The sequence below is a fragment of the Hyperolius riggenbachi genome, chromosome 2, assembly GCF_040937935.1.
Source record: "Hyperolius riggenbachi isolate aHypRig1 chromosome 2, aHypRig1.pri, whole genome shotgun sequence".
NCBI classification, from domain to species: Eukaryota; Metazoa; Chordata; class Amphibia; order Anura; family Hyperoliidae; genus Hyperolius; species Hyperolius riggenbachi.
Genome location: NC_090647.1, coordinates 283,322,826 through 283,348,520, shown reverse-complemented (window position 1 = coordinate 283,348,520; position 25,695 = coordinate 283,322,826). Strand labels below are relative to the sequence as shown.

At 43.7% G+C, this 25,695-nt stretch overlaps 1 protein-coding gene across 5 annotated transcripts in view; it reads left to right on the top strand.

Annotated features, from left to right (window-relative positions):
• Positions 1-25,695, top strand: part of LOC137546410 (S100P-binding protein-like) — a 102,720-nt gene that overhangs the window by 25,829 nt on the left and 51,196 nt on the right. For 4 of the 5 annotated variants that reach the window (XM_068268846.1, XM_068268848.1, XM_068268849.1 and 1 more), the window contains 2 exons: positions 12,742-14,095; positions 21,152-21,339. In XM_068268846.1, the coding sequence (XP_068124947.1) occupies positions 12,742-14,095; positions 21,152-21,339 (1,542 nt within the window). The remainder of the gene's footprint in view (positions 1-12,741; positions 14,096-21,151; positions 21,340-25,695) is intronic. The other variant, XM_068268850.1, reaches the window with a different exon arrangement.

Sequence of the window (25,695 nt, the reverse complement as noted above, 5' to 3'; positions counted from 1 at the left end):
GAACCGACCGAGAAGACTCCAGGCGTCCAGACCAAATTATTAACAAGACCTCTATCTTTAAACACATGGACCCAGCTCGCACTCCCGGTTGAGACCCCTAGGACCAAGGGCATCCAGCTTCCTGATCCAAAATGGCTCCCGTCTCAATAATTGTTTGACCCTATATCCCCCCCCCCCCCCCCCAGTCAAACATTTGGACCCTCAACTGCCTGACATTATGGCAACCTCTTGTTTAGATGTGCCAGTGCGGATAGCTGATTTGTGCGCTGAGATGCGCATTTTAAGTATCTGTGTGGTCATTCCAACCTAAATCAGTCCGCAGGGGCAGCAAAGAAGATAAACAACATGTAGAGTCACATGTGTAATAGCCATTGATTGAAAAACGTTTTCCTGTTGTAAGGTGTGTAAGGTATACCCCTTCACAATGGACTTACACATGTGACATGACAAACAGGGAAAAGTCCCTTTTCTTGGAGTAGTAAAATTGGCATGTAAAACAGAAAAAAACTGGGAGCCACCAATAGTGTATTATTGATGATCTTGAGGTATAAATGTAATAGCAAGATAAAGGGGTTTTCACACCCATCCACCAGTTGGATAACAATGTGCAATGGATACAGAGGCGCCAGCAGCATAAAAAAACATGAACCAATATAAAAAACGTAAAATCAGGGGGGTAAGGGTGTACTTGCCTCCCCAGAAGGTCAAACACAACCGTTGTGATTGGTAAAGACAAAATTTAATTTGTACTCAAAACAATTGCTACGCTTTTTGTGGGTGTCACGTCCGCTTCCTCAGGCAAAATACAAAAAGGAGCAACTGCAATACAAAAATAAAAACCATGTACAATATATAACCACATTATCAACATTAAAACTTTTTGTGTGAAATTCAAAAACTGCTCAAAGCAGTATAAGAAATCCCAGACCTACAGTGGAGGAAATATTTATTTGACCCCTCACTGATTTTGTAAGTTTGTCCAATGACAAAGAAATGAAAAGTCTCAGAACAGTATCATTTCAATGGTAGGTTTATTTTAACAGTGGCAGATAGCACATCAAAAGGAAAATCGAAAAAATAACCTTGAATAAAAGATAGCAACTGATTTGCATTTCATTGAGGGAAATAAGTTTTTGAACCCCTACCAACCATTAAGAGTTCTGGCTCCCACAGAGTGGTTAGACACTTCTACTCAATTAGTCACCCTCATTAAGGACACCTGTCTTAACTAGTCACCTGTATAAAAGACACCTGTCCACAGAATCAATCAAGCAGACTCCAAACTCTCCAACATGGGAAAGACCAAAGAGCTGTCCAAGGATGTCAGAGACAAAATTGTAGACCTGCACAAGGCTGGAATGGGCTACAAAACCATTACCAAGAAGCTGGGAGAGAAGGTGACAACTGTTGGTGCGATTGTTCGAAAATGGAAGGAGCACAAAATGACCATCAATCGACCTCGCTCTGGGGCTCCACGCAATATCTCACCTCATGGGGTGTCAATGGTTCTGAGAAAGGTGAAAAAGCATCCTAGAACTACACGGGAGGAGTTAGTGAATGACCTCAAATTAGCAGGGACCACAGTCACCAAGAAAACCATTGGAAACACATTACACCGCAATGGATTAAAATCCTGCAGGGCTCGCAAGGTCCCACTGCTCAAGAAGGCACATGTGCAGGCCTGTCTGAAGTTTGCCAATGAACACCTGAATGATTCTGTGAGTGACTGGGAGAAGGTGCTGTGGTCTGATGAGACCAAAATAGAGCTCTTTGGCATTAACTCAACTCGCTGTGTTTGGAGGAAGAAAAATGCTGCCTATGACCCCCAAAACACCGTCCCCACCATCAAGCATGGGGGTGGAAACATTTTGCTTTGGGGGTGTTTTTCTGCTAAGGGCACAGGACAACTTAATCGCATTAACGAGAAAATGGACGGAGCCATGTATCGTGAAATCCTGAACGACAACCTCCTTCCCTCTGCCAGGAAACTGAAAATGGGTCGTGGATGGGTGTTCCAGCACGACAATGACCCAAAACATACAGCAAAGGCAACAAAGGAGTGGCTCAAGAAGAAGCACATTAAGGTCATGGAGTGGCCTAGTCAGTCTCCGGACCTTAATCCAATAGAAAACCTATGGAGGGAGCTCAAGCTCAGAGTTGCACAGAGACAGCCTCGAAACATTAGGGATTTAGAGATGATCTGCAAAGAGGAGTGGACCAACATTCCTCCTAAAATGTGTGCAAACTTGGTCATCAATTACAAGAAACGTTTGACCTCTGTGCTTGCAAACAAGGGTTTTTCCACTAAGTATTAAGTCTTTTATTGTTAGAGGGTTCAAAAACGTATATTTCCCTCAATGAAATGCAAATCAGTTGCTATCTTTTATTTAAGGTTATTTTTTCGATTTTCCTTTTGATGTGCTATCTGCCACTGTTAAAATAAACCTACCATTGAAATGATACTGTTCTGAGACTTTTCATTTCTTTGTCATTGGACAAACTTACAAAATCAGTGAGGGGTCAAATAATTATTTCCTCCACTGTATCTCTCCAACAACAAACATAATTTTTCTGTGCTAATACATTGTTAAAAAACATTGCCATTATACGTGCATCAGACACCTCAAAGAAGGCTTCATCATCAGCCCTCATCATAGCATTTTTAAACGATTAATAAAATTCATTAGCATATTTGAAATTAGCATATTCAAAATTGGCATATCTATTATTGGTGCTGTAGGAGTTATCAATGCACGTTATGAAAGTATACATGTGTGTTCGTTCTCTCTCTCTTTCTCTCTTTCTCTCTCTCTCTTTCTCTCTTTCTTTCTCTCTTTCTCTCTCTCTCTCTTTCTCTCTCTCTCTCTCTTTCTCTCTCTCTCTCTCTCTTTCTCTCTCTCTCTCTTTCTTTCTTTCTTTCTTTCTTTCTTTCTTTCTCTCTTTCCCCCCCCCCCCCCTGTATAATACCACCAATACCCTTAAGGATGCTAGGAGTTCTGTCTTTCCTCCCATCCATTCTTGTTGAAAATGTGTAAACAGAAACATTGGTTCATGTTTTTTTATTCTGCTGGCGCCTCTGTATCCATTGCACACAGTTAAATTGGCAGTCAGAGAGACATCTGCCCTCACCAAACTGTCACCAATTGTTGTGGGAGCCTGTCTATACGACATAGGTGGATATGCTTGAAATTCACTAACCTTGCGGAAAGCCTTTTCTTAGTGAAGGCCAGCGCTTTCTGACCATTTTCTCAGTATGTTTTGAATTGGTGGAAAAAGTGATTACCAGAGGAATCCGATCGATCTGTTTAGAACGTAATCTTTTGGTCGTAGTGAATCAGCTAGAAGGATTGCATAAATCTAGACGATAATCTAGCATAATATAGCCAGGTGAAGCTGAAGTGCATTGCTCCCGACGGACTGTTGGAGGTCGTGAGTATTAACACTCATGTGGTCAATGCAATGTTATTAGGCATACCGGTTCCCTTGAACGAGACTTAATCACGTCTGTTCGTTTGTTGCTGGACATGCTTGATTAGCAATTGCCCCTTTTCCACGCTGCTTCCCTCCTATGCTTAGCCCTTTGCGGATGGACTGTAGTTTGTGCTCTATGCGGGGTACCCCAAGCCTGATTTGTGTGTATGGGGAGGTGTGTCAGTATGGTTGGTGGTGAGCCTTGGTTTTAATAACAGCGCTGTTGCTTTTTAGCTTCGTTGTTTGATGCAATAGTGGTCTCGTTTTCATGTTCAGCCAATAAAGAATTTTTCATTTTGCATACACCGGTGTGTCCTTAGGAACCTTTTTTTTTCCACAATTTTGTTGTCACAATGCGGTTCAGGACCCTTTTCCAATCGGAAAGGTGATGCTCTATTATATTCATACGTTCCCTCATCTCCTGTCCCCTTTCCCCGTTACACACTAGACGATAATCTCTCTGAACAAATCTATTGGCCATTTCTTTTAGACTTACATCCCTCAACGCAGGATCAGACACTATTCTATTCACATGTTCAAATTGGTTCTTAGGAACATTATTAGCAATATGGGAAGGATGAAAGCTCCGGTAGTGAAGTAATGCATTTCTATCAGTGGACTTCCTAAATAGATCGGTGGTCAATTTTCCTCCAACTTTAATGACCACCGTATCCAAGTAGGACACAGACCGTACACTACAAGTATACGTAAGGGAAATATATGGACAACATGAATGTAGATCTTTGATAAAACACTTAAGGGTCAAACGTGGCCCCGCACAAATCAAGAAAACATCGACGTAAAGATTGTAACCAATAAATAGTCATCAAGAGTCTCAAATTTACTAATCACCTCCAGGAACACTTGTGTCCCTAACATAAGACGGTAAAGCTATTACCATAGGTCTTAAAATACAATCTAAGCAATTGGAGAAAATGTTGAATTTACACCTGCAACGATTGGCTGACCAGGTGCGTCGACCAATCGTTTGTGTACTTTTAGAAGCACATACATAACAGGAGTCGGGGCTATCCTGAATCAGAAAAGAAGCCAAATCCCTATCTATGATGTTTTGTCCAGAGCATTCTTCAACAAACGATCTATCAACTTCCTCAAATCCCAAATTGGATCTTGATCTAAAATTCTATAAACATTTCTTTCCCCAACTGACGTAAGATCTCAGCACAGTATTTTGCCGTGTCCATTAGGACAACCGAGCCCCACTTCAAGAATCAAGAAGGATTTATTCGCCAAGTACGGTGTTATTCGCCAAGTACGGTGGTGCCATTTAACCTCCTTGCCGGTCTAATTCCCGCCGGTGATCAGAGTAAGCAGGAAATCCCGTTCAGAACGGGATTTCCTTCTGGGCTCCCCGGTCGCCATGGCGATCGGGAGCAGGATGACGTCGGGACGTCATAGGGAATCCCGATCCACCCCTCAGCGCTGCCTGGCACTGATTGGCCAGGCTGCGCAGGGGTCTGGGGGGGCAGTGAATCGGCGGGTAGCGTCAGCGATCGCGTACTACACGCAGATAGCAAAAAAAATTATGCAAATCGGCCCAGCGGGGCCTGAGAAATCCTCCTGCACAGGTTACCCCGAGCTGAGCTCAGGATAATCGGCAAGGAGGTTAAAGTACATTTACAGCTATAGGTACACATACAAGCAACACTAACAGTGCAATGGCATCCGGTAGTGTGTGAGACGCAGAGCAAAAAGGCAGTGACCGCTACAGTCAGTCAGGGGTTGTTAAGCAATAAAATTGCCTAGGTGAAATAATTCCTGCACCTGGTGGTTTTGGATCGGATAGTTTGGAAGCGCCGGCCAGGGTGGGAGGGGTCACAGGAGATCCTGGTGGCCCTTTTCCTCATCCTAGCAGTGTGGAGGAGATCTAGAGGTGGCAGGGGCGATCCGATGATCCTTTCTGCCTCACTTATAATTCTTTGCAGTTTATATCTGCCACCATGCGTTGCGCCAGCATACCAGACGATGACTGAGGAGCAAAGTGTAGACTCTGTGGTGGCGGTGTAGAAGCTGGTCAGCAGCTCTCGAGTCATGCCGAATTTTTTTGAGTTGGCGCAGGAAAAATAGCCTCTGCTGTGCCTTCTTCTGAATTTTGATAGTGTTCTGCCCCCATCTAAGGTCAGTGGATAAGGTTGTGCCAAGCAACCGGACCGATGATTCTCTGGAGACTTCGGTCTCCCCTATGTAGACTGGAGGGGTAGTAGTAGGGTTTTTCCTGAAATCAACAATCAGCTCAACAGTCTTTGTTGCGTTGAGGACAAGGTTGTTGTCCTTGCACCAATTGCAGATTCTTTCTATCTCCCTGCGGTAGTCTCGCACTCCATTGCTGCTGAGGCCGATGATCGTTGCCGTCTGCAAATTTGATGACCTTGACTGAGTCCGAGGAGGAGCTGCAGTTATTGGTGTACATGGAGAACAGAAGCGGGGACAGTACACATCCTTGAGGTGCCCCTGTATTGGTCGTCCTCACGCTGGAGGAGCAGTTGCTGAGCTTGACCTGTTGTGTCCTGTCCGTGAGGAAACTCTTGACCCATGCGCAAAAAGTGGGGTCAACACTGAGCTGCGCCAGGTTATTGACCAGGATGTCTGGGCAGATCGTGTTAAAGGCCGAGCTGAAGTCCAGGAACAGGATTCTGGCGTAGGAGTCAGGCCTGTCTAGGTGCTCCATGATGTATGCTAGGCTGATGTTTATGGCGTCCTCTATGGATCTGTTGGCCCTGTATGCGAATTGGAGAGGGTCTAACAGTGCGTCGGTGGTGCTTTTAAGATGAGCGAGGACTAGCCGTTCTAGGACCTTCATGATGGTAGATGTAAAGCCACGGGTCTGAAATTGTTGAGGTCTGTGCTGCCTGGCTTTTTGGGGACTGAGCCTTCCACTAGTGACCTCTTGAACAGAGTGGTTAGCACCGGAGCCAACTGATCTGCACATGTTCTTAGGCAGTTTGATGAAACACCATCCAGGCTGAAGCTTTCCGGGGGTTGAGCTTGCGAAGTAGCCTGAGAACTTATTTTTCCTTATCAGCGGGCTTGTTTGTTAGGGCCTTATTGGCCTTCAGACATTTTGAGAGCTTCCTGCTCTCGTTTATTAAGATTGTTCATCACTTGAGAACCAGATCCTTGTAACTCTTGAATGTCCCTTTGCACGTTTCCTAAAAATGTATCAATCACCTGATTAGAAGGGGGACAGAAAGAGCTCTTATTTCGTAATGGGGTGTCCTTAAGTCTCAATGGCCCCATAGTAGGTAAGGGAACCTGAGCTGGTTTCGGAAGATTACTAAAAAAGCATTTCAACTTCAAAGTCCTTGCAAAAGACCAAAGATCATATTCCAATTGGAGTGAGTCCCCATCGTTAGTGACACTGAATGAGAGTCCTCGACTAAGTACCCTAATCTGAATATCGTCCAGGATATATGAGGAAATATTAATAACTAAGGATTCTTGCGGTCTCTGAGTGTCATTGGAGAGCCCGAGGGTTCGATGCGTTTCTTTGTGCTTTTTGGCAAGCTGATATTTTCTCCCACCTCTCCTGATACGTCTGGAGAGATGTTGGCGAACTGTCTGAAGGCAAAAAATCGGCTTTGGGTCGCTCATCCTCTGCAGTTGTTGTAGAGTCAAGGATCGGCCAAGGTTGTGCAGGTCGTTGACCCTTTGGTGGAACTCCTCTAAGACGGGGGTCTAGGTTTGCACAGCGCACGGGGTGAATTAGAAAAAGGTGTTTTTTGCCATATGTAAACATAACCACTCTCATCAAGCGAGTCCCGTTGGAACTTCTGACGTTTAACACTTTCAAGTTTCTTTATGGTATTTCTCCAGATTCTTAGATAAAAGCTTCTCATAAGCAGAAATATCTTCCGATAGTAACAAAGTTCCCAAAGTTTCTTTCAAGGAGGAAATCTTATTATCCAGCTTAGGTAATTCAACTTGGAATTCTTTCGATAGTCAATATCATAAAATCGAAAGAGGCTTTGTTCCAAATTTTCTCCCACTTTAAGCGAAACTCGCATAGCGCGGCGAGATTTTTGGCAGCGGTGGTGGTGAGGGGAAATCTACACCCTGGCAGGTATTGGGGGAGCAAAACGTAACGTAGATTTTAATCACCACCGTCCGTAAGCAAGTAAACCATGAAACGTGCTGAGGCGTGGAGCCGCACACTAAACGCACGTTAAAAGCATTTTAAAAAAATAGGCTAGGTTCACAAGAGGTTGACATTGAGCACTCAAAACACATACACTGAAACAGGGCTGTGGAGTCGGTACAAAAATCAGCCGACTCCTCAGTTTATGAAACCACTGACTCCGACTCCAGATACCCAAAAGAGCTCCGACTCCTTAGTCTAATACTTACCAGGGCTGTGGATTTGGTACAAAAATCATCCGTACCCCGACTCCCGAAACCGACTCCAGGCACCCAAAAAACGCCTCGATTCCAACTGCACAGCCCTGCACTGAAGTCATGGCTATGACCTAAGGCATACAACACTATAAACCATATATTAAAGGATTTGGAGTTCACTACAAGCCAGTAACACTGTTAGGGAGAGTCCCTGGTGTGGCAGTTAAGGCACATGCAACAAGTGTTGTAGATATTCCGCCTACAAGTTGTATTAATACAGGTACTCCAATGGTACTTCTGCCGTCTCAGACAGAAGTGCCATGCAGTGACAGGAAATGCAAGTGAATTTGGCTAAACCAACATGCAAGTCAGAGCATTGCCAATGGTAGATTGTGAATACTCACTGGGGCGTCTTTACCTCATAGACATACCCCACATATATATGCATAGCCCTCCAGAAGTTGTCATGCATCAGACGCTAAACTGCGGTCAGCAACGACATGCGGGTAAGTAGCTCACCGCACTTGGCCAGGTGTCCTATTTCCAACCCGTAGTACCGGACACCTCACAGTCCACCCGCTTAGCTCCATGTCAGTCGTGGAGTGAGCAAGAAACCTAGAGGGTCAACCTCGATGTCTGCTCCCACAATACGTTTTGCCCAATCGTGGGCTTTGTCGTGGTTGGACATCAGGAAGGGGGGGGGGGGGGCTCTCCCTTAAAGAGAATCTGAACTGAAATTAAAAAGTCAAAATAACTAAACACAGGTCATACTTGCCTCCTGTGTAGTCTACTCCACAATCTTTCTCCTCTCCTGTGTCCTGTTTGTCCACTATAATCAATAGAATTCTCTGTCCTCCATTTTAAAAATGGCCATTACCCCATAACAACTTCCTAGTCAGCACACTGTTAAACTGTAATATCGCCCTCTTGAGCCATAAGTGGAGCTCCGTCATCAGAGCGGAGATGCGCACGCGATCTCCTGCAAACCCCATAGGAAGCGTGAAGTGGACCTGGAGCTGCCGCACTGCTCACGCCAATCGGCATGGAGCAGTCAGCAAGAGGTTAAACAGTTTTTTTTTTTTTTTTCCCCCGCACAATTTTGTACTTTTTGTAGCACACGTTTCCATTACGTTTTAGCGCATGGTAAAAATGTGATGGATATTTTTGATATAATAATGTACTCTTTGACCAATCAGAAGGAAATGAGTGTTTTTATGCTGTACCAAACAATTTTTTTTACCCATATGGCCTTGTTTAATTGGTTAATGTACCTGTATACATGTTAATGTATCAAATGTTAATGTATAGACTGCTGGTATGCAAGTGGTTAATGTACGGCGAAAATACTGCTTGGTCGGCATGTTTAACCTCCTTCGCGGTAACCCGGTGCTGGACACTGGGTAAGCCGCGCACGAGGATTTCTCAGGCCCCACTGGGCCGATATGCATAATTTTTTTTTTTTTTTTTTATGCACGCAGCTAGCGTTACCTTCGATTTCCCCTAAGGGCCCTTTCACACCAGAGGGATTTTTCGGGGTTTTAACGCCACGGCTGAAGTTGGCGTTTTGCTAGGTAAAAGAAAGTCCATAGACTTTCATTTTACCTTTCACATCTAACTCGGCGTTTTGAAGCGTTGCGTTTCAACGCTCCCAGGAGCTTTTTCAGGGCTGTTAACAGCCAAAGTTGGCTGTTGGCGTTTCAATGATAGTCAATGGAAAACGCCAACTTCAGCGTTTTCAAAGCGTTTTACAGCTATCTTGTTCACTTATTTTTATAGAAGAAAAAAAAAGGACGTTTTCATATGGGCTGTAAAACTCTTTCAAAAGGCTTTGAAAACGCTATGTATTGGCGTTAAGCAAAAGGCTGACTTTCAGCCTTTTCTTGGAAAATGATGTGAACGGAAGGTCTGTTTTTTGCTTTGGTTTTCATTGTTTCTATGGAGAGTGCTAAGTTCAGACTCACCGCTCACTTTTCACCAACATATACAACATATTCAACAGTTCCGTTTTTATTTGCTAGTCAAGACAGCCAATATTTTTACATTACGATTCGTTCCTCTGTTTTTGTCCGTTCCAAAAAGCATATGGAATGGGTATGATTTTATTGCAAGTGTGAAACGGCCCTAAGTACAGTATCTGTTTTTTGTTAATAGGTTTGCCTTGGGTTTACCTTAAAACATCCAGAAATTTCTCTTATTGCATTGTGTTTTTGTTCATACTTATTAGAATGTGCATGCTTCGCGTGGGTTTGTGTTGCCAGTCATTGGAATCGCATTTGGCGTGAGGTTTTTTTCCCCCCTGTGTTTTTAATTGCGTGGCAATTGAATGCAAAAAAAATAATAAAAAATGGAAAAGAACAAATCACAAATGCAGAGTTGGAAGTTCATAAAATAGCGTGGTCTGTGAATGCTGCCAAATGTTGTTTTCAGCAGTCATTAAAAACGTATAAGTAAGGGGAAAATTGTGTACAAACATTAAGGTTAAAGAGAACCTGAACTGAAAATAAAAAGTCAAAATAACCATACACAGGCCATACTTACCTCCTGTGTAGTCTACTCCTCAATCTTTCTCCTCTCCCGCGTCCCATTTGTCCACTATGATCAATGGAATTCTCTGTCCTCCATTGTAAAAATGGCTATTACCCCATAACCGCTTCCTGGTCAGCACACTGTTGAACTGTATCGCCCACTTGAGCCATAGGGAAACATGGACTATTCTGTTTCAGCTGCTGTGGCTATGTAATTACTGATCCCTAGACTGTCCCAAGTCCCAGTGGAATGGCAATAACTTACATAAGGGCAGTATCCACAGATAGGCGACTCAATGGACGACACAGACGAAGATCTTGAAGAGGTTTAATCTTGCAGTGTATAACTTAGTGACAAATTCCATGGGTCAAAACGAAGTAGGTTTACCAGGTACAGAGATATAGATGCAGCACATGCTTACAGATACTTGTCTGCAGAGATACTGACTATGGGAGGGGTGGCTATATGGAAGGAACCAAACTACAGGGAAGAGAGAGGAACAAACTAGCTACAGGCACAAACTTCAAACATCATAACACATGTCCAGGTATGTGGGGACACAACGTGGATATTACCTTGCACATTCAGTTGTAACTGACAGCTGCTGATGTATAACTGACAGCAACTGGTATATTCAGTTCTGACAAAATATTGTTAGAACTGGAAGGTATCACTGTAAGAATAAAATGGTGAGCTTTTGAGAGGAACTGACAGCGAGGTAAGTGTGATATTCATTTGCAGCTACGACGTGTGTTTGTTTTAAATACTTTTACTTGCTTCCTTTAAGTTAACTGTAGAAAAAACAGGGCTGAGGAGCAATTTTAAGGGGCATTATGTTGAAAAATTGTAACATTTCAAATGCATAGCTACATGTACATACAATATACATTTTGTCCCTGAGTAAATGCACCATACATTTTTATTTTTGCCTCCGATGTAGCTGTCATTTACAATAAGTATTATGCTCTTTCAAATCTGAAACTCTCTTACCCCGACAGGTTTTGGACTAGTCTATCTCCCCATGGAGGATTCTCAGACTTTTTTTTTTTTTTTTTTTTTTACAAAAGCCTTTAAAGGGAACCTTAACTTTCACTTACCTGAGGCATCTGCCAGCACCCTGCAGCCATCCTGTGCCCTTGCAGTCACTCATGGCTCCTCCAATCCCCCATTTTGTTTTTGCCGACTGAGTCGGTGGGCTGCCATGCATACCTTTACACGCATTCCCACTGGTACAGAAAGCTTTTGCAGACATTAACAAGTACATTTATACACGTAAAAATGTACGTGTTGCACAAGTAACGCGTAAAAATGTCAGCGATAGCTTGATACACCAGCAGGAATGCATCCAAAGGTACACATGGCGGCCCGCCGACTGAGTCGGCAAAAACAAAACTTGCTGGCGGGGGATCGGAGGAGCCATGAGCGACTGCGAGGGCACAGGATGGCTGCATGGGGCTGGTAGATGCCCCAGGTAGAGTGAAACTTTTTTTTTTTTTTTTCCTAGAGTCTAGATTTAAGGTTCCGTTTAATGCAGTGGCACAGCCCAGGTGCCACAATAGTTTTCAGTTGAATATGCAGGCTGGTTGAATAGGTCTTTTACAGGAAGTGCTTTTGAAACATTTAACATTTTGAGAATGCCCCATGAGAAGATAGGCTAATGCAAAAATACAGCAAGTCACCAGTACACTGGAAGTAAAAAAAAAAAAAAATGTACAGTGCTTTTACTTGGGACAAGTGTGTGTGTATGCATCCAAAGATATTTTCATTTTTTTGCAGTGGTGCCCTTTTAAAAGAAAGTTTAAACTGAAGTAGAATCCATTTATAGTAAACTCCAAGGGATCAGGCAAAGTAGTTTACTATAGCAGAAATATTAATATTCACAAAATATGCAAAACTATAATATATATATATATATTCAAGCACGTAAAGTATTAGGCAGCAACTTACACAGGAAGCATAGGTCTCACCAGTTGGTGCTTTTGAGGTAATCCACGCAGGCCCAGAGTTGTGTGCAAATAGCATTCTACTAGTGGCTGCCAGCCCGACCACGGCTCATGGGTCTCCGACTGACCTATGCGTTATGCATCAGTGTTATACGTCAGTCGGAGACCCATGAGCCGTGCTCGGGCTGGTGGCCATGATCCTGCCCATTTTCCACTACAGCCAGATAAGGAATACTGCAGTGGCCAAAAAATATCAACTCTTATTATATCAGGGTTTACTATACCAGGCATTCTTCCCATATTCTTATACTGGTGCTTGGCAGGGTCCTGGGCATTTTTTTAAGCCAAAGTTTGACTATATCAAATTTTACTATAATTAGTTTATAATGTATATACAGTAGTTGTGAGCACTGTGGAACAGTGCTATTAACATCTTCTTTTCTTCCAGATTTTCAGGTGCAGACAAACAGAAGAAAATTAAAAAGCGCAAGAACTCGTCTACGAAAACAGGGAGTTCTGATCGGCAGGTTATGCTGTACACTGGAACTGTGGAAGAAACTTTTCCCGGAAACATGGAGGATATCAAAATAAGTATAGTCAATGAACAAGCCTGTGACTTAAAACGCAAGAGGTCTACGGCAGCCACCCCTTCTTCTAAACGACTGCGAAGTGCTGTCTTTAAGTGCAGTACCCCGTCTTCTGCTTCTTGGGACACTTCCAAGTCTGAAACTGGGAATTATGTAAGTGCTGCTATTCCTCCTATAGTGGAACAAAATCCTGATCTTGTTAATGAGTGGGATGACTCACTGCTGGAACCTTCAGATAATGAAGATGATTCCCCCCTAACCATGTCAGCGGCTGAGATGGAAACCTTGCTGGAGGATGACAGTTGCTATGCAGCTGAAGCTTCAGGTTCAGATTATGAAAGCCCTTCTCGTTTTATCACACTTGATTATGAAAAGGTGAGTACCTCACCTTACACTCAGATGGACTGTTCCAACACAATAACTGAAGAAAACGAGGAAGACCAGAGTAACTATGCTGCAATGGCTCCATCACCCAGCCATTCAGTCATATGCTCTGTAGAGGGGGGTGATTTAGAAAATGAGAGAAGCAGCAGTGTTTCTATTGAGAAGGGAACTGATGTTGGGGAAGAAAAGACAATTGTGCATGAAGTTTCTACTTCAGTTATCGCTGGCTCTGATAACAAGGAGGCACTCTCTTGTCAGCTGGAAAGTGACTCCTTAACCAATTTTATTGATCAGGCCATCTCATGGTATACAGTGGATATTGCAGTGGAATGGAAGGAAGACCCTGAGCTGACTTTTGACCATGACATTGATGGACTCTTGGCAGTCAGTCCTAGAAGTACTACTTCATCTGAAGAGGAGATGACTGCTGAACCTAGTATTCAAGAACAAGGCAAATCTGTAGTACCAGACCCTGCAGCTTGTTTGCAACATTTAGAATCTGTGTGTGCTGATCAAACAGCCCCTTCTGCTTGCTCTAATACTACAGATATAGTTCAGCAACTCTCTCCCTCCACTCCAAATGTGTCAGATTCACTCAAGGTCCAACTTCCATCTCTTGCTGTTCCCGAGCCTCTAAAAAATGATTTGTCTTCATCAAAATCTACATTGCTCAGCTCTGAACCCCAGCTGAAAACTGCTGCATCTAATGTGGTACAAGATGCAAGACCCAGCACTTCTGCAGACATTGAAGAGAATGTCACATCCACCGTCGATCTCGCTAACCAGCTTGTACACACAAGCGCTGAATTGACATCTGGCAACCAGCAACAGGTATGCAACACATTTCACTAAAAAATTACCAAAATACATTTCCATGAAAACGATGACATTTTTCAGAGTAGGAATCTAGTAATCTCTATTTAAAGTAGGGAAAAAAATCACCTAGGCTTTCTTCTAATCATTTAATGTCACTAACTAGATGGCTACAAATGGTCAATGAACTTCTAATAACTCCATCTTGCATGCTTATTGTTTGGTACTCAGAAGGCAATGTGTTTCCGATCAGTATACTATCCCATCAAAATGATTGGACTGACTTTTTTTTCATCAGAAGCATTTTTCTAAACGTTTAGAAATGTAAGTTTCTTGCTCCTTGGGATTAGATGAGGCTGTAAACCCTTACCATGTGTTTGTGCAAATGACCAATCGATGTATCCAAAAATCCTATGGGAGCAACGGATTGCACAGGACAGCCATCGTACACATGTGTATGTTGGTTTGGCTTTCCTATCTGATTATCTGATCAGGAATGACTGATCACCTAAAAGGTTTGATAGCAGATCACCTCATGTACTAGACTTTTTAAGGTCTGTCTCTGGGCAGAACATGAAACTTAACCTTTGAAATGGGTGATGTACTCCTCAGGAAGTTTCCCTCTGGTCTGTAGTTTTTTTGTTTTTTTTCAGGTCTGTTGTCCCCAGTCAGAGTGGTGAGGTCAGCAGGGATTGTCTCCTCTCAGTAAAGTCCATCCATTCTTACTTCAAGGCACTGCTCTGCTGGCTGGGTAGCGGCCCTGTTAATACAGAGTTTTGCAAAATAACCTGGAATAAAAGATGATGAGGAGCGCCACACTTTTAGTCCAGCAAGCCATCTTGAAGAGTAACATTTTCTCTTAATCTGGTTAATTTTTATTTCATTGCCCAGAGTCGTGCTCTTAAAGGACACCCAAGGTGAAAATAAACTGATGAGATAAACAATTGTATCTATCCTCCTCCTAAACATTACCCTTTTTTAGATATAATAATCCTAACGTTTGTATAGTGCTTTTCTGTTGGATTCAAAGTGTTTAAAGACGCATACACACGCCTGATTTTTACCAAATTGACGGGTCCGTCAGACCCTCCCGCAGGGCGGTCATTCTGCCGACAGTAGCAAATGAGTACAAGCTGTCAGCAGACTGAGACTGTTTTTGACTGATCCGCAGAGCCGATCCCTCTCGTTACAGTTTAACCAGTACACTCTCCAGCCATTCCCCATTTGTATTGAAAATGTAAATCCACTTTTTTTTTTTATGGTTTTATTGTCTCTGCACAATGACACATTCATTGAAGTATGCCAGAGCTAAAATATATGAACTATTCACCCTTTTTATTTCTCTCCTGCTCTCAGATGCCATTTCCTGCTAGGAAAGTGTTTTATGGTTGTAATTCCTTATCGGTGAGGGTTACACTGTATTCTGACCCAGTGCCAACCCAGACAGAAACTGTCACTTACATACCTGCTATTTAACTCTTTCAGGCAGAGAAAGAAAAATCAAAGTAACATGGCATAGTCATTACTTTAGTGTGTTTTGGCACTGTACATACACGTTTATCTTATGTCACCTCGGGTATCCTTTAAAGGACAGGTACCTGCAACAAAAAAAAATCCTATTTACCTGGGGCTTCCAGCCCCTGACAGCCTATCTGTCCTTTGGCACAGCTCCAGTGTCTCGGGATCCACTCAGTTGCACAGGTTGGCTGTCTACGTCTCTCTCGCAATGGCGCTCATGTGGCCTGGAGCGTTATGCGCAGCACGCTCCAGGCCACGTGAGCAGCGCAGGGGTAGTAGATGCCAAGGTTGGCATCTGCAATGGAGGGCATTCTGGGAAACCGGAACTGTGGCGAGGGACAGATAGGCTGCCAGGGGCTGTTGTAAGCCCCAGGTAAGTAGATCTTGTGTTGTTGTTTTTTCTCCCTCACACCTGTCCTTTAAAGGGGCAGTGTAGTGAAAATTATTTTCCATTAATCACAAATCTGTTATTTAATAAGGAGAGCATACGTTTCTCCATAGACCTGGTGTTAAAAAAAGTAGATGACCTCACTAATTCTGCTTTTTAAGACAGCTGAGCTGCGTCATTACCATGCTCTAAGCGATGGACTTTACTGATAGTAGCAGACACTGCAGCTGATTTATAATGGCTGGCTCACTCACTACAGAGAGCCATGCTGTTCTCACATGTAACTAGCTAAGTAAATAGATAAAACAGGCTGCTAATAAAGGTTTGTACACACGCACTACAAAAGGTAACGACTGGTCCACCGGACCCTCCCGCTGGGCGGTCTTTTAGCCGACAGTAGCGCCTGTGTACGCGCTGTCGGTGGACTGATAATGCTGTTTCTGAACGATCCGCCCACCAATATGTATATTGGTGGGCCTTGAGGATAGGGTTGGGGAACTCTGCTCTATAGGACCCAGCCTTCCTTCTCCTTAGGTTAGTATCTGTTTGTTTTTTTTTGTTTGTTTGTTTTTTGTTTCTTTTTGACTTTTTTTAAATACACTTCAGATTCACTTTAAAAGAGACCCTGTAACAAAAAAAAGTTCCCCTGGGGGGTACTCGCCTCGGGAGGGGGAAGCCTCAGGGTCCCAATGAGGCTTCCCCCCTCCCCTGTAGCTGCAGGCATTCCAGCACTGGCTCCCCTGAAGTGTCCCGGAATCCTCCCTCGACAAGCCTGATAAGTGCTGATTTATTTACCTTTCCTGGCTACAGCGGGGGCACTGTTGCGGCTCTCCGCGCAGAGATAGGCGGAAATAGCCGATCTCTGTCGGGTTCGCTCTACTGCGCAGGCGCGGGAGACTTGCACCTGCGCAGTAGAGCAGGCCAACAGCGATCGGCTATTTCTGCCCATCTCCGAGCAGAGACCCGATACTAAGCCTGCACTGGATTCAGGAAGGTAAACATTTACATCCCCACTGTTCGGTGAGCTTTATCGCCGCCGCCGTGGGACCGAGGACGACGGGGGAAGCCTCAACAGGATCCGGAGGCTTCCTCCCCTCCACCCGAGGTGAGTGCCCCCCAGGGGAGGTTTTTTTGTTACAGGTTTTCTTTAATGCAGCACATGATGTATGATTTGCTTAGCGATTGCTGGAACCCCTCAGCAGAAATGCACAGCTGATCATGAGGCTCTCAGAAGATGGAACTCTTATCTTTGCCTTGCAAGCAGTGAAATGATAGCAAAGTTCTTCTCTGTGAGGCTTATACAGATTCTTGAAGGCTGTCGGAAAAGTTTGTGAACATCTTTTCAAGCCAATCTGATAGCACTACTAGGCTGCAGGGTGCGTACTGTCCTCTGAAATTGTTAGGGAGAAGAGCTATCCCTGCACAAAAAGACAAAGCAGTCAACTAAAGGATTTACTGCAACCAATTGCTACGTCAGGCACTTGGGATACATAGAATTAAAATACTAAAGTATAAACACAACCAATCACAAGCTTAGTATCAATTAAGCTATGATTCATGCTTTAGGGTTTTTATTTTATGTATCCCAGTTGTGTCTCAAAGTCAGTCTGACCAATCTCTATACAGTAGAGGCTCCGTTAACCGGCACCGACGAGGATCCGCTTATGTCGGATAGGTGTGCTTTCTGGTTGCTTGAAATTCAATGTTAAAAATAGGCCTAGCTAATACAGTACCCTATCCGCACTGTTATATCGATTTATTTTCTTTTTATATAACATTGCATCATTCTCTAATATTTGTAGCTTGCAAACTACACTCTTTATTTTAAACTATGAAACAAAGCAGAGCTAATGACCCTTTAAACTTTACTGCAGTAAAACCTTAAAGGCTACCCAAAGTGACGTGACATGATGAGATAGACATGTGTATGTACAGTGCCTAGCACACAAATAACTATGCTGTGTTCCTTTTTTTTCTTTCTCTGTCTGAAAGAATTAAATATCAGGTATGTAAGTGGCTGACTCAGTCCTGACTCAGACAGGAAGTGACTACAGTGTGACCCTCACTGATAAGAAATTCCAACTATAAAACAATTCCTAGCAGAAAATGTCTTCTGAGAGCAAGAAAGAAATAAAAAGGGGAATTTCTTATCAGTGAGGGTCACACTGTAGTCACTTCCTGTCTGAGTCAGGACTGAGTCAGCCACTTACATACCTGATATTTAGCTCTTTCAGGCAGAGAACGAAAAAAGGAACACAGTATAGTTATGTGTGCTAGGCACTGTACATACACATGTCTATCTCATCATGTCACATGTCACTTCGGGTATCCTTTTAAACAAAGTGAGAGACCAGTTGAGATAAGTGCTTCAGAAAACAGCACTGAAAGAGAGCTCAGAGATGCTTTTTTTGCATAGATAACTTAAGTTTCTTAAAGGGACCCTGAACAGTCCAAAAAATGAAACTGGTACTTACCTGGGGCTTCCTCCAGCCCACCATAGGCCACGAGGTCCTCTGGCATCCTCCTGACTCCTCTCCTGGTCCCACTGGCGCTTGGCGTGGCAGTCTTGCGCATTTGCGACTTTCTAACGCTGAACCACGCATGCGCAGGACTGTCACGCCGGCCAGTGCGATGACACGGAGCATCCCCATTCAGGAAGTATACGGCCGACCAACCCAAAAATTGCCGGTAACAGAGCCGCCAGCGGGATCGGGAAAGGAACCAGGAGGATGCCTGGGGACCTTGCGGCCTATGGTGGACTGGAGGAAGCCCCAGGTAAGTATCTTTCATGTTTTTGGACTGCTCACGGTCATTTTAACACTTCTGTACTGGAAACAATAGGAGACTCATATCTGTACTACTAATGTTCTATTTCTTAGTTGTACTACACATACAAATCCATAAGTTTTTATTTTCACTTCAGATTCCATTTAAGCACAGCAGAGCCCACAAACCGCCTACAGCTATGTACACACCGTTCACTATAGTAGTGTGTGTGGCCATGTAATTCCACGCATTGACATCCATCATGGGTGTGTTCACACCTTAAGTTGGCCTTCCCCACCGAGTATGGACTCTACTGTATATCTAACTGACCATCCTTAGTTGCCAATTTCTTGACTAGCGCATAAAATGTGAATGTCTGTGTGAACATCACTCAATCAGCCGGAATTCGTAAACTTTCAACCATCAAATGTCTTATGTCTATAGAAGGCTTTGGCCTTTATCCAATTAACGTTTCTCCTGAGTGTTATCCCAGAAGATAATTTATTTGTATCTTTCTAAGAAATAACTTTTCATCATTTAGCAGTTGAAAAACTAGGTAAAAAATTAAAATTTTAGATATTTCGAAAGAGTTAAAGATTTTTTGATGAGGTTTAAAAAAAAAAAAAAAAAAACTCCTTTTGGAAAAAACTAAGAGAACCCGAGGTGGGATTTAATTATGTTACTGGGGCACAGAGGCTGGTTGTGCACACTAAGACCAGCCTCCGTTGCCCCATGGTGTGCCTCCATGTCTCCCCTGCGCGCCGCTATACCCCCGCAGTGCTGGCGACACGCAGCGTGTCGCCAGCACAATGTTTACCTAAGCGCTGTCTGTCAGCGCCGCTCCCCCGCCTCCTCCGCATCGGCGCTACCCGCCTGTGTCCCTTCCCTCCCGCTGATAGGAGGGAAGTGAAGCGGGCGGGTAGCGCCGATGCGGGGGTGCGGCGCTGACTGACAGCGCAGAGGTAAACATTGTGCTGGCGACACGCTGTGTGTCGCCAGCGCTGCGGGGGTATAGCGGCGCGCAGGGGGGACATGGAGGCACACCATGGGGTAACGGAGGCTGGTCTTAGTGTGCACAACCAGCCTCTGTGCCCCAGTAACATAATTCCTACCTCGGGTTCTCTTTAAAGGATATGGGCCTCTTATGCTACCCATTGGTAATCCAACAAAAGAGCTCAGTATGTTTCTACCAAACCTCTAAATATATTCTTGACTTCTTAAAACAGAAGGTATTTACTGTAATTCAGCTTTAAGTGAGCAAGTGTTTCCCATGATACATCACTCCCAAATATGCAAATCATCTCTACGCCCCCTGAAAGCCAGGCACACATCCACAATTGCTGGTGAATAGTGAGGCTATAGCTGATACATTTTACAGAGTCACATCAACCCGACATGCATACATCTATTTTGGAGTTTCTGCTACTCATTCGTGCATGGGATGGATTGATAAGGCTCTATGGGGTAGGGCTTATATGGTGACCCAGAGCTACTAGGAAAGTTTTAAGGGGACTAATCAGACCAACAAGCCCTTTCGGTAAACGACTCCCCTATTGCAAATACCTTCTATTTAGGATAGCAAAGAGATTATCTGAATATTCAGCAGTCATGCATCATGGGAGACTTTTGCTTTTCTCAAAGCTGAATTATGGCAAATCGGCTAATTTATGTTTAGCATAGCTGTTTTAGTCTGTTTAAGCTCCTTACACTTTGTTATTTGTCCTGGCAAAAGGTTTTGAAATTGGAAACCACCATTGGTACAACTATTTTGTTGTTTTGTAAATGCACAACTCCTCACAAACCAATTCATGAACTTTTAGTCATGCATTTTAATGAATTTCAACTCGCTAACTAATGTAAATGAGCCCTAAAGGTTTAGTTTTCTTCCTAAGAAATATCTTTTTTTTTTTTTAAATTTCTTTGCCAAAACCCAGTTCACCGAAATTATTTGGCCAAGCATTGGGTTATTGTGTAATTTTTGAAGATTACAGTGGTGTTATCAGTTGAGCTTTTGCAGAATGGAGATAAAAGGTACATCATCATTTGAGAAGAGGACTACACTATGGCAAAGAAAAAGTAGGTGTTTCTCCTGTATAGCAAGGCACTAATGCACGTGGTTTTCAGCAATGGTAAATTGGAAATCTCTGTATTTTTTAATTTGATGTCTTCTTTGAAAAGTTCTGTTCTGGTGAAAGGTATACTTTGTCTGCTCACAATTTAATGTACCCTCAGCAGTTTTGTTTTAATCATTTAGTGGCTTCTGCATGCAAAATCTAACTTTATAATGCTCCGTACCGGTTTATTGTCATTATTGTCCTAATTTTGTGTTAGATAGCATATGTGGTTTAACTACACTTCTTTATGATGTTTTTCTGTTTCTTATGTATTATGTATTTATGCAGATCACACACCCAGGAACTGGCAATGCAACATCTGCTCCAGCAGTACACTCAGGGACTGGCAATGCAATATCTGCTCCAGCAGTACACTCAGGGACTGGCAATGCAATATCTGCTCCAGCAGTGGAAAGACCTCAAGCTGCTGTCACGGCACAGCCTAGGCCAGCACCAAGACCAGTACCCAGACTAAGGTATCCCAACAGTGACTATCCTGCTGTGTGTAGTGCTCTGTATTTTCATGATTTATTATGTACCCAAACCTACCTCTGGTGCATTTAGTGGACAACATTTAGACAGCTTATGAGAAATTTAGATTTATTAAGTGGCTGGTGAGTTTCTAGCTAAGAAATGGGTTGGATTTGGGTTGTGTAGCCCAGCGTCTTTTACGCCTGTAATTAGGATGAATGTCAGGCACAATTAACATGCTTGTGATTGGTAAAAGAAAAAAAATCCACACATTTCACTCAGCGCTTGCTTGGGGACTCTGATAGATCTGTGTGCGTCCTTCCACTGTCACCTGTTTTCTAAATGTTAAAGGTGGAGGACAAATGGCAGGAGAGAAGTTCTTTAACACCGGATAAGCATACGACTCGAGGTGCAATGTCCTTGCCTGCAACTTTCTCAAGAAATGAATGGGATATACAGGGAGAGGAAGAATACCTGCTTCATGTTTGTCTGCACAGTAATGTAAATAGTCTCCATCTTGCACCTGCATATCACTAGACAAACTAATTTCTGTGTTTTAACACATCACCATTTGGCTGTTTGGAACCACTTCTTCAGCCCCTTTGTAATATAACATTGTTCACCTTTGCAAAACCAACCCTTGTAAAGACAAGAAGTCGGCTGATTAGGTACAAGATGCCATCTTTCAGACAACTGTAAGAAAATAGCACCAAAACTAATCTTCCACAGGCAGACTATGGAGTCATGGCCACAACCGATAAGATTAAAAGCAATAGTAATATCCCTTCCCGTACCTGATCCCTGAGTAGGCATGTTTCCTGCCATATGCTTGCACATCTGGCCTACACCTAATTCCTCATATGTCTGCATAGTCATCCTAAACTAAACTCTTTCCTTACTTGCACATTTAGGGCTCATTTGCACATAGGCATAAATGCCTCAGTCTGCTTTTGTGAGCATTATGAATTTTTATTTTTTTAAATTCACATTTTGTCTACTGAATTTTTCGGACTAGAAGACGCACCTAGGTTACATAGTTACATAGTTATTAGGGTTGAAAAAAGACATACGTCCATTGAGTTCAACCAAAGAACAAAGTACAACAAAAGCCTGCTCCCTCATATATCCTTGTTGATCCAGAAGAAGGCAAAAAACCCTTACAAGGCATGGTCTAATTAGCCCCAAAAGGGAAAAAATTCCTTCCCGACCTCCAGATGGCAATCAGATAAAATCCCTGGATCAACACCACTGGGCATTACCTAGTAATTGTAGCCATGGATGTCTTTCAACGCAAGGAAAGCATCTAAGCCCCCTTTAAATGCAGGTATAGAATTTGCCACAACTACTTCCTGTGGCAATGCATTCCACATCTTAATCACTCTTACTTTAAAGAACCCTTTCCTAAATAAATGGCTAAAACGTTTTTCCTCCATGCGCAGATCATGTCCTCTAGTCCTTTGAGAAGGCCTAGGGACAAAAAGCTTATCCGCCAAGCTTTTATATCGCCCTCTAATGTATTTATACATGTTAGTTAGACCCCCTCTAATGCTGGGCATACACGGACAGGAGGGAGGCTTATCAATCGAGCCTGATGGCTCGATTGAGAAGATCCAACCTGTCCGATACCCCGCCGGATCGATAGTGTGCTCGATACTGGCGGGGAGAACAATGGAAGGAACGAGCGACTGATTAGCAGCTGCCTGCGGGGATGCGCCGGCATTGAGCCAGCGGCTTGATCCTGCGCATAATCTATGCCGCGTATGCCCGGCATAAGGCGCCTTTTTTTTTTCTCCAGACTAAGTAAACCCAGTTTGTCTAACCTTTCTTGGTAATTGAGACCTTCCATCCCACATATTAATTTTGTTGCCCTTCTCTGCACCTGCTATAAAACTGCAATATCTTTCCTGTAATGTGGTGCCCTGAACTGAATTCCATATTCTAGACGTGGCCTAACTAGAGCGTTAAATGGGCAATATTATGCTAGCATCTCGGGTTTTTATTTCCCTTTTAATGCATTTCAAAATTGTATTAGCTTTAGCTGCAGCGGCTTTGCATTGAATAATATTATTTAACTTGTCGATGAGTACTCCTAAGTTCTTCTCCAAGTTTGATGTCCCCAACTGTACCCCATTTATTTTGTATGGTGCTAGACCATTGGTACAACCAAAATGCATGACTTTACATTTTTCAACATTGAATTTCATCTGCCATTTATGTGCCCATATAGCCATTCTATCCAGATCCTGTTGCAATATGTCACTATCTTCCTGAGAGTTGATGATTCTGCACAATTTTGTATCATCTGCAAAAATAGCCACATTGCTCACTACTGCATCTACTAGGTCATTAATAAATAAATTGAAGAGCACTGGACCCAGTACATACCCCTGTGGGACCCCACTGCTAACAGTCACTCATTTTGAGTATGATCCATTGACCACAGCTCCTTTTTTTTTTTTTTTTTTTTTTTTTTTTCCTGTGCATTAGCCAGTTCCCTATCCATGCACACAGACTCTTCCCCAGTCCTTGCAGCCTCAACTTTTGCACCAGACTTTTGTGGGGAACCGTGTCGAAGGCCTTTGCAAAGTCCAAGTATATCACATCTACAGCATTCCCAATAGCCACATTAGCGTTCACTACCTCATAAAAGCTGAGCATGTTAGTCAAACAGGACCTGTCTTTAGTAAACCCATGTTGATGCTGAGAAAGAAGATTATTTTCTACTATGAAGTCATGTATAGTATCTCTTAGTAACCCCTCAAATAGTTTGCATACAACTGATGTTAAGCTTACAGGTCTATAATTTCCTGTATCTGATCTTTTGCCCTGCTTAAGGTAGCCATACACTTGTCGATTTGCCATTAGATTCGACCAACAGATAGATCCCTCACTGATCGAATCTGATCAGAGAGGGATCGTATGGCTGCCTTTACTGCTAAGAGATTGTGAATCGATTTCAGCATGAAACCGATCATAATATGTGGTAGTGCTACCGCCACACCTCCTCCCCCCCCCCCCCCCCCCCCCCCAAAAAAAAACGTTACCTGCTCCGCCGGTGCGTGTCACCCGCTGTCTTCTTCTCCACTGGACTCCGGGTTCCGGTTGGCTTCGCGTCTTTCTGTCCGGGGAAGTTTAAACAGTAGAGGGCGCTCTACTTTTTAAACTTCCTGCCGGGACAGGAAGAAGTGAAGCCTGCTAGACTCGGAGCCGAGCGCGGGGTGACGGAGCAGCGGTGACAGTGGGGATACGCGCCGGCCGGATCAGGTAAGGTATTGCCGCTGTATTGCGTCGGTCGTCAGGGCATTCGAACACCACTATCGACGCACTCCCGACCTGCCGGCGATCAAGAAAAATCTTCCGCACGGACGGCTCGACGGGAACGATTGATTCCAGATGGAAATCAATCGTTTGCACAACGATTTCACAGCAGATTCGATCAGTGATCGAATCTGCTGTATATTGGCGGGAAAATCGTTGTGTATGGGCCCCCTTAAAGAGGCACTTAAGTCTAGTAAAAAAAAAAAAAAAAAAAATGACCACTTCCGGTTTCGCCGCCAGGATGCCATTCTTCGCGTTCCCAGCCAAAATATCGCCCCCTATGCTGCAATAGGGGGCGATATTTTGGCTGGGAACGCGAAGAATCACTCGCGTTCCCATGCCTGTCAGGTCCTGGCGGCGAAACGTGGTCGCCGCTGGGAACTGGAGCATCGCAGAGACACGGCGAGGGCACCGATCGGCTGCAGGGGGCTGAGGGCAGCCCCAGGTGAGTAAAACTTTTTTTTTTTTTTACTAGACTTAAGGTTCACTTTAATGGGAAAACGTGGGCTGTACACCAATCCACTGGGACTCTGCCAGTTGAAAGAGTCACAAAAGATAAGATAAAGGGGTTTATCTACAACGGAAATTCCCTATTTTTAATTTAGTTTTGCCTTCACTTCTTCCTGCGTTAAGTATTTAATATTACAATTGGAAGATTGAGACTCTTCTGCATCTGTAATTTGCAACAGTGGTGATTCCCTTGTGAAGACAGAAGCAAAGAAAGCATTTAATTACTCTGCCTGGCCTTGGTCGTCCACCATTCAGTTCTCACCCTTTAGGGCAGTTGGCTGGTGGTGTAATGGTTAAGGGCTCTGCCTCTGACACAGGAGACCAGGGTTCGAATCTCGGCTCTGCCTGTTCAGTAAGCCAGCACTAATTCAGTAGGAGACCTTTGGCAAGTCTCCCTTACACTGCTACTGCCAATAGAGCGCGTCCTAGTGGCTGCTGCTCTGCTCTGGCGCTTTGAGTCCGCAAGGAGAAAAGCGCAATATAAATGTTATTTGCCTTGTCTATTTGTCTTGTTTCCACTCATGCGGTGCGGA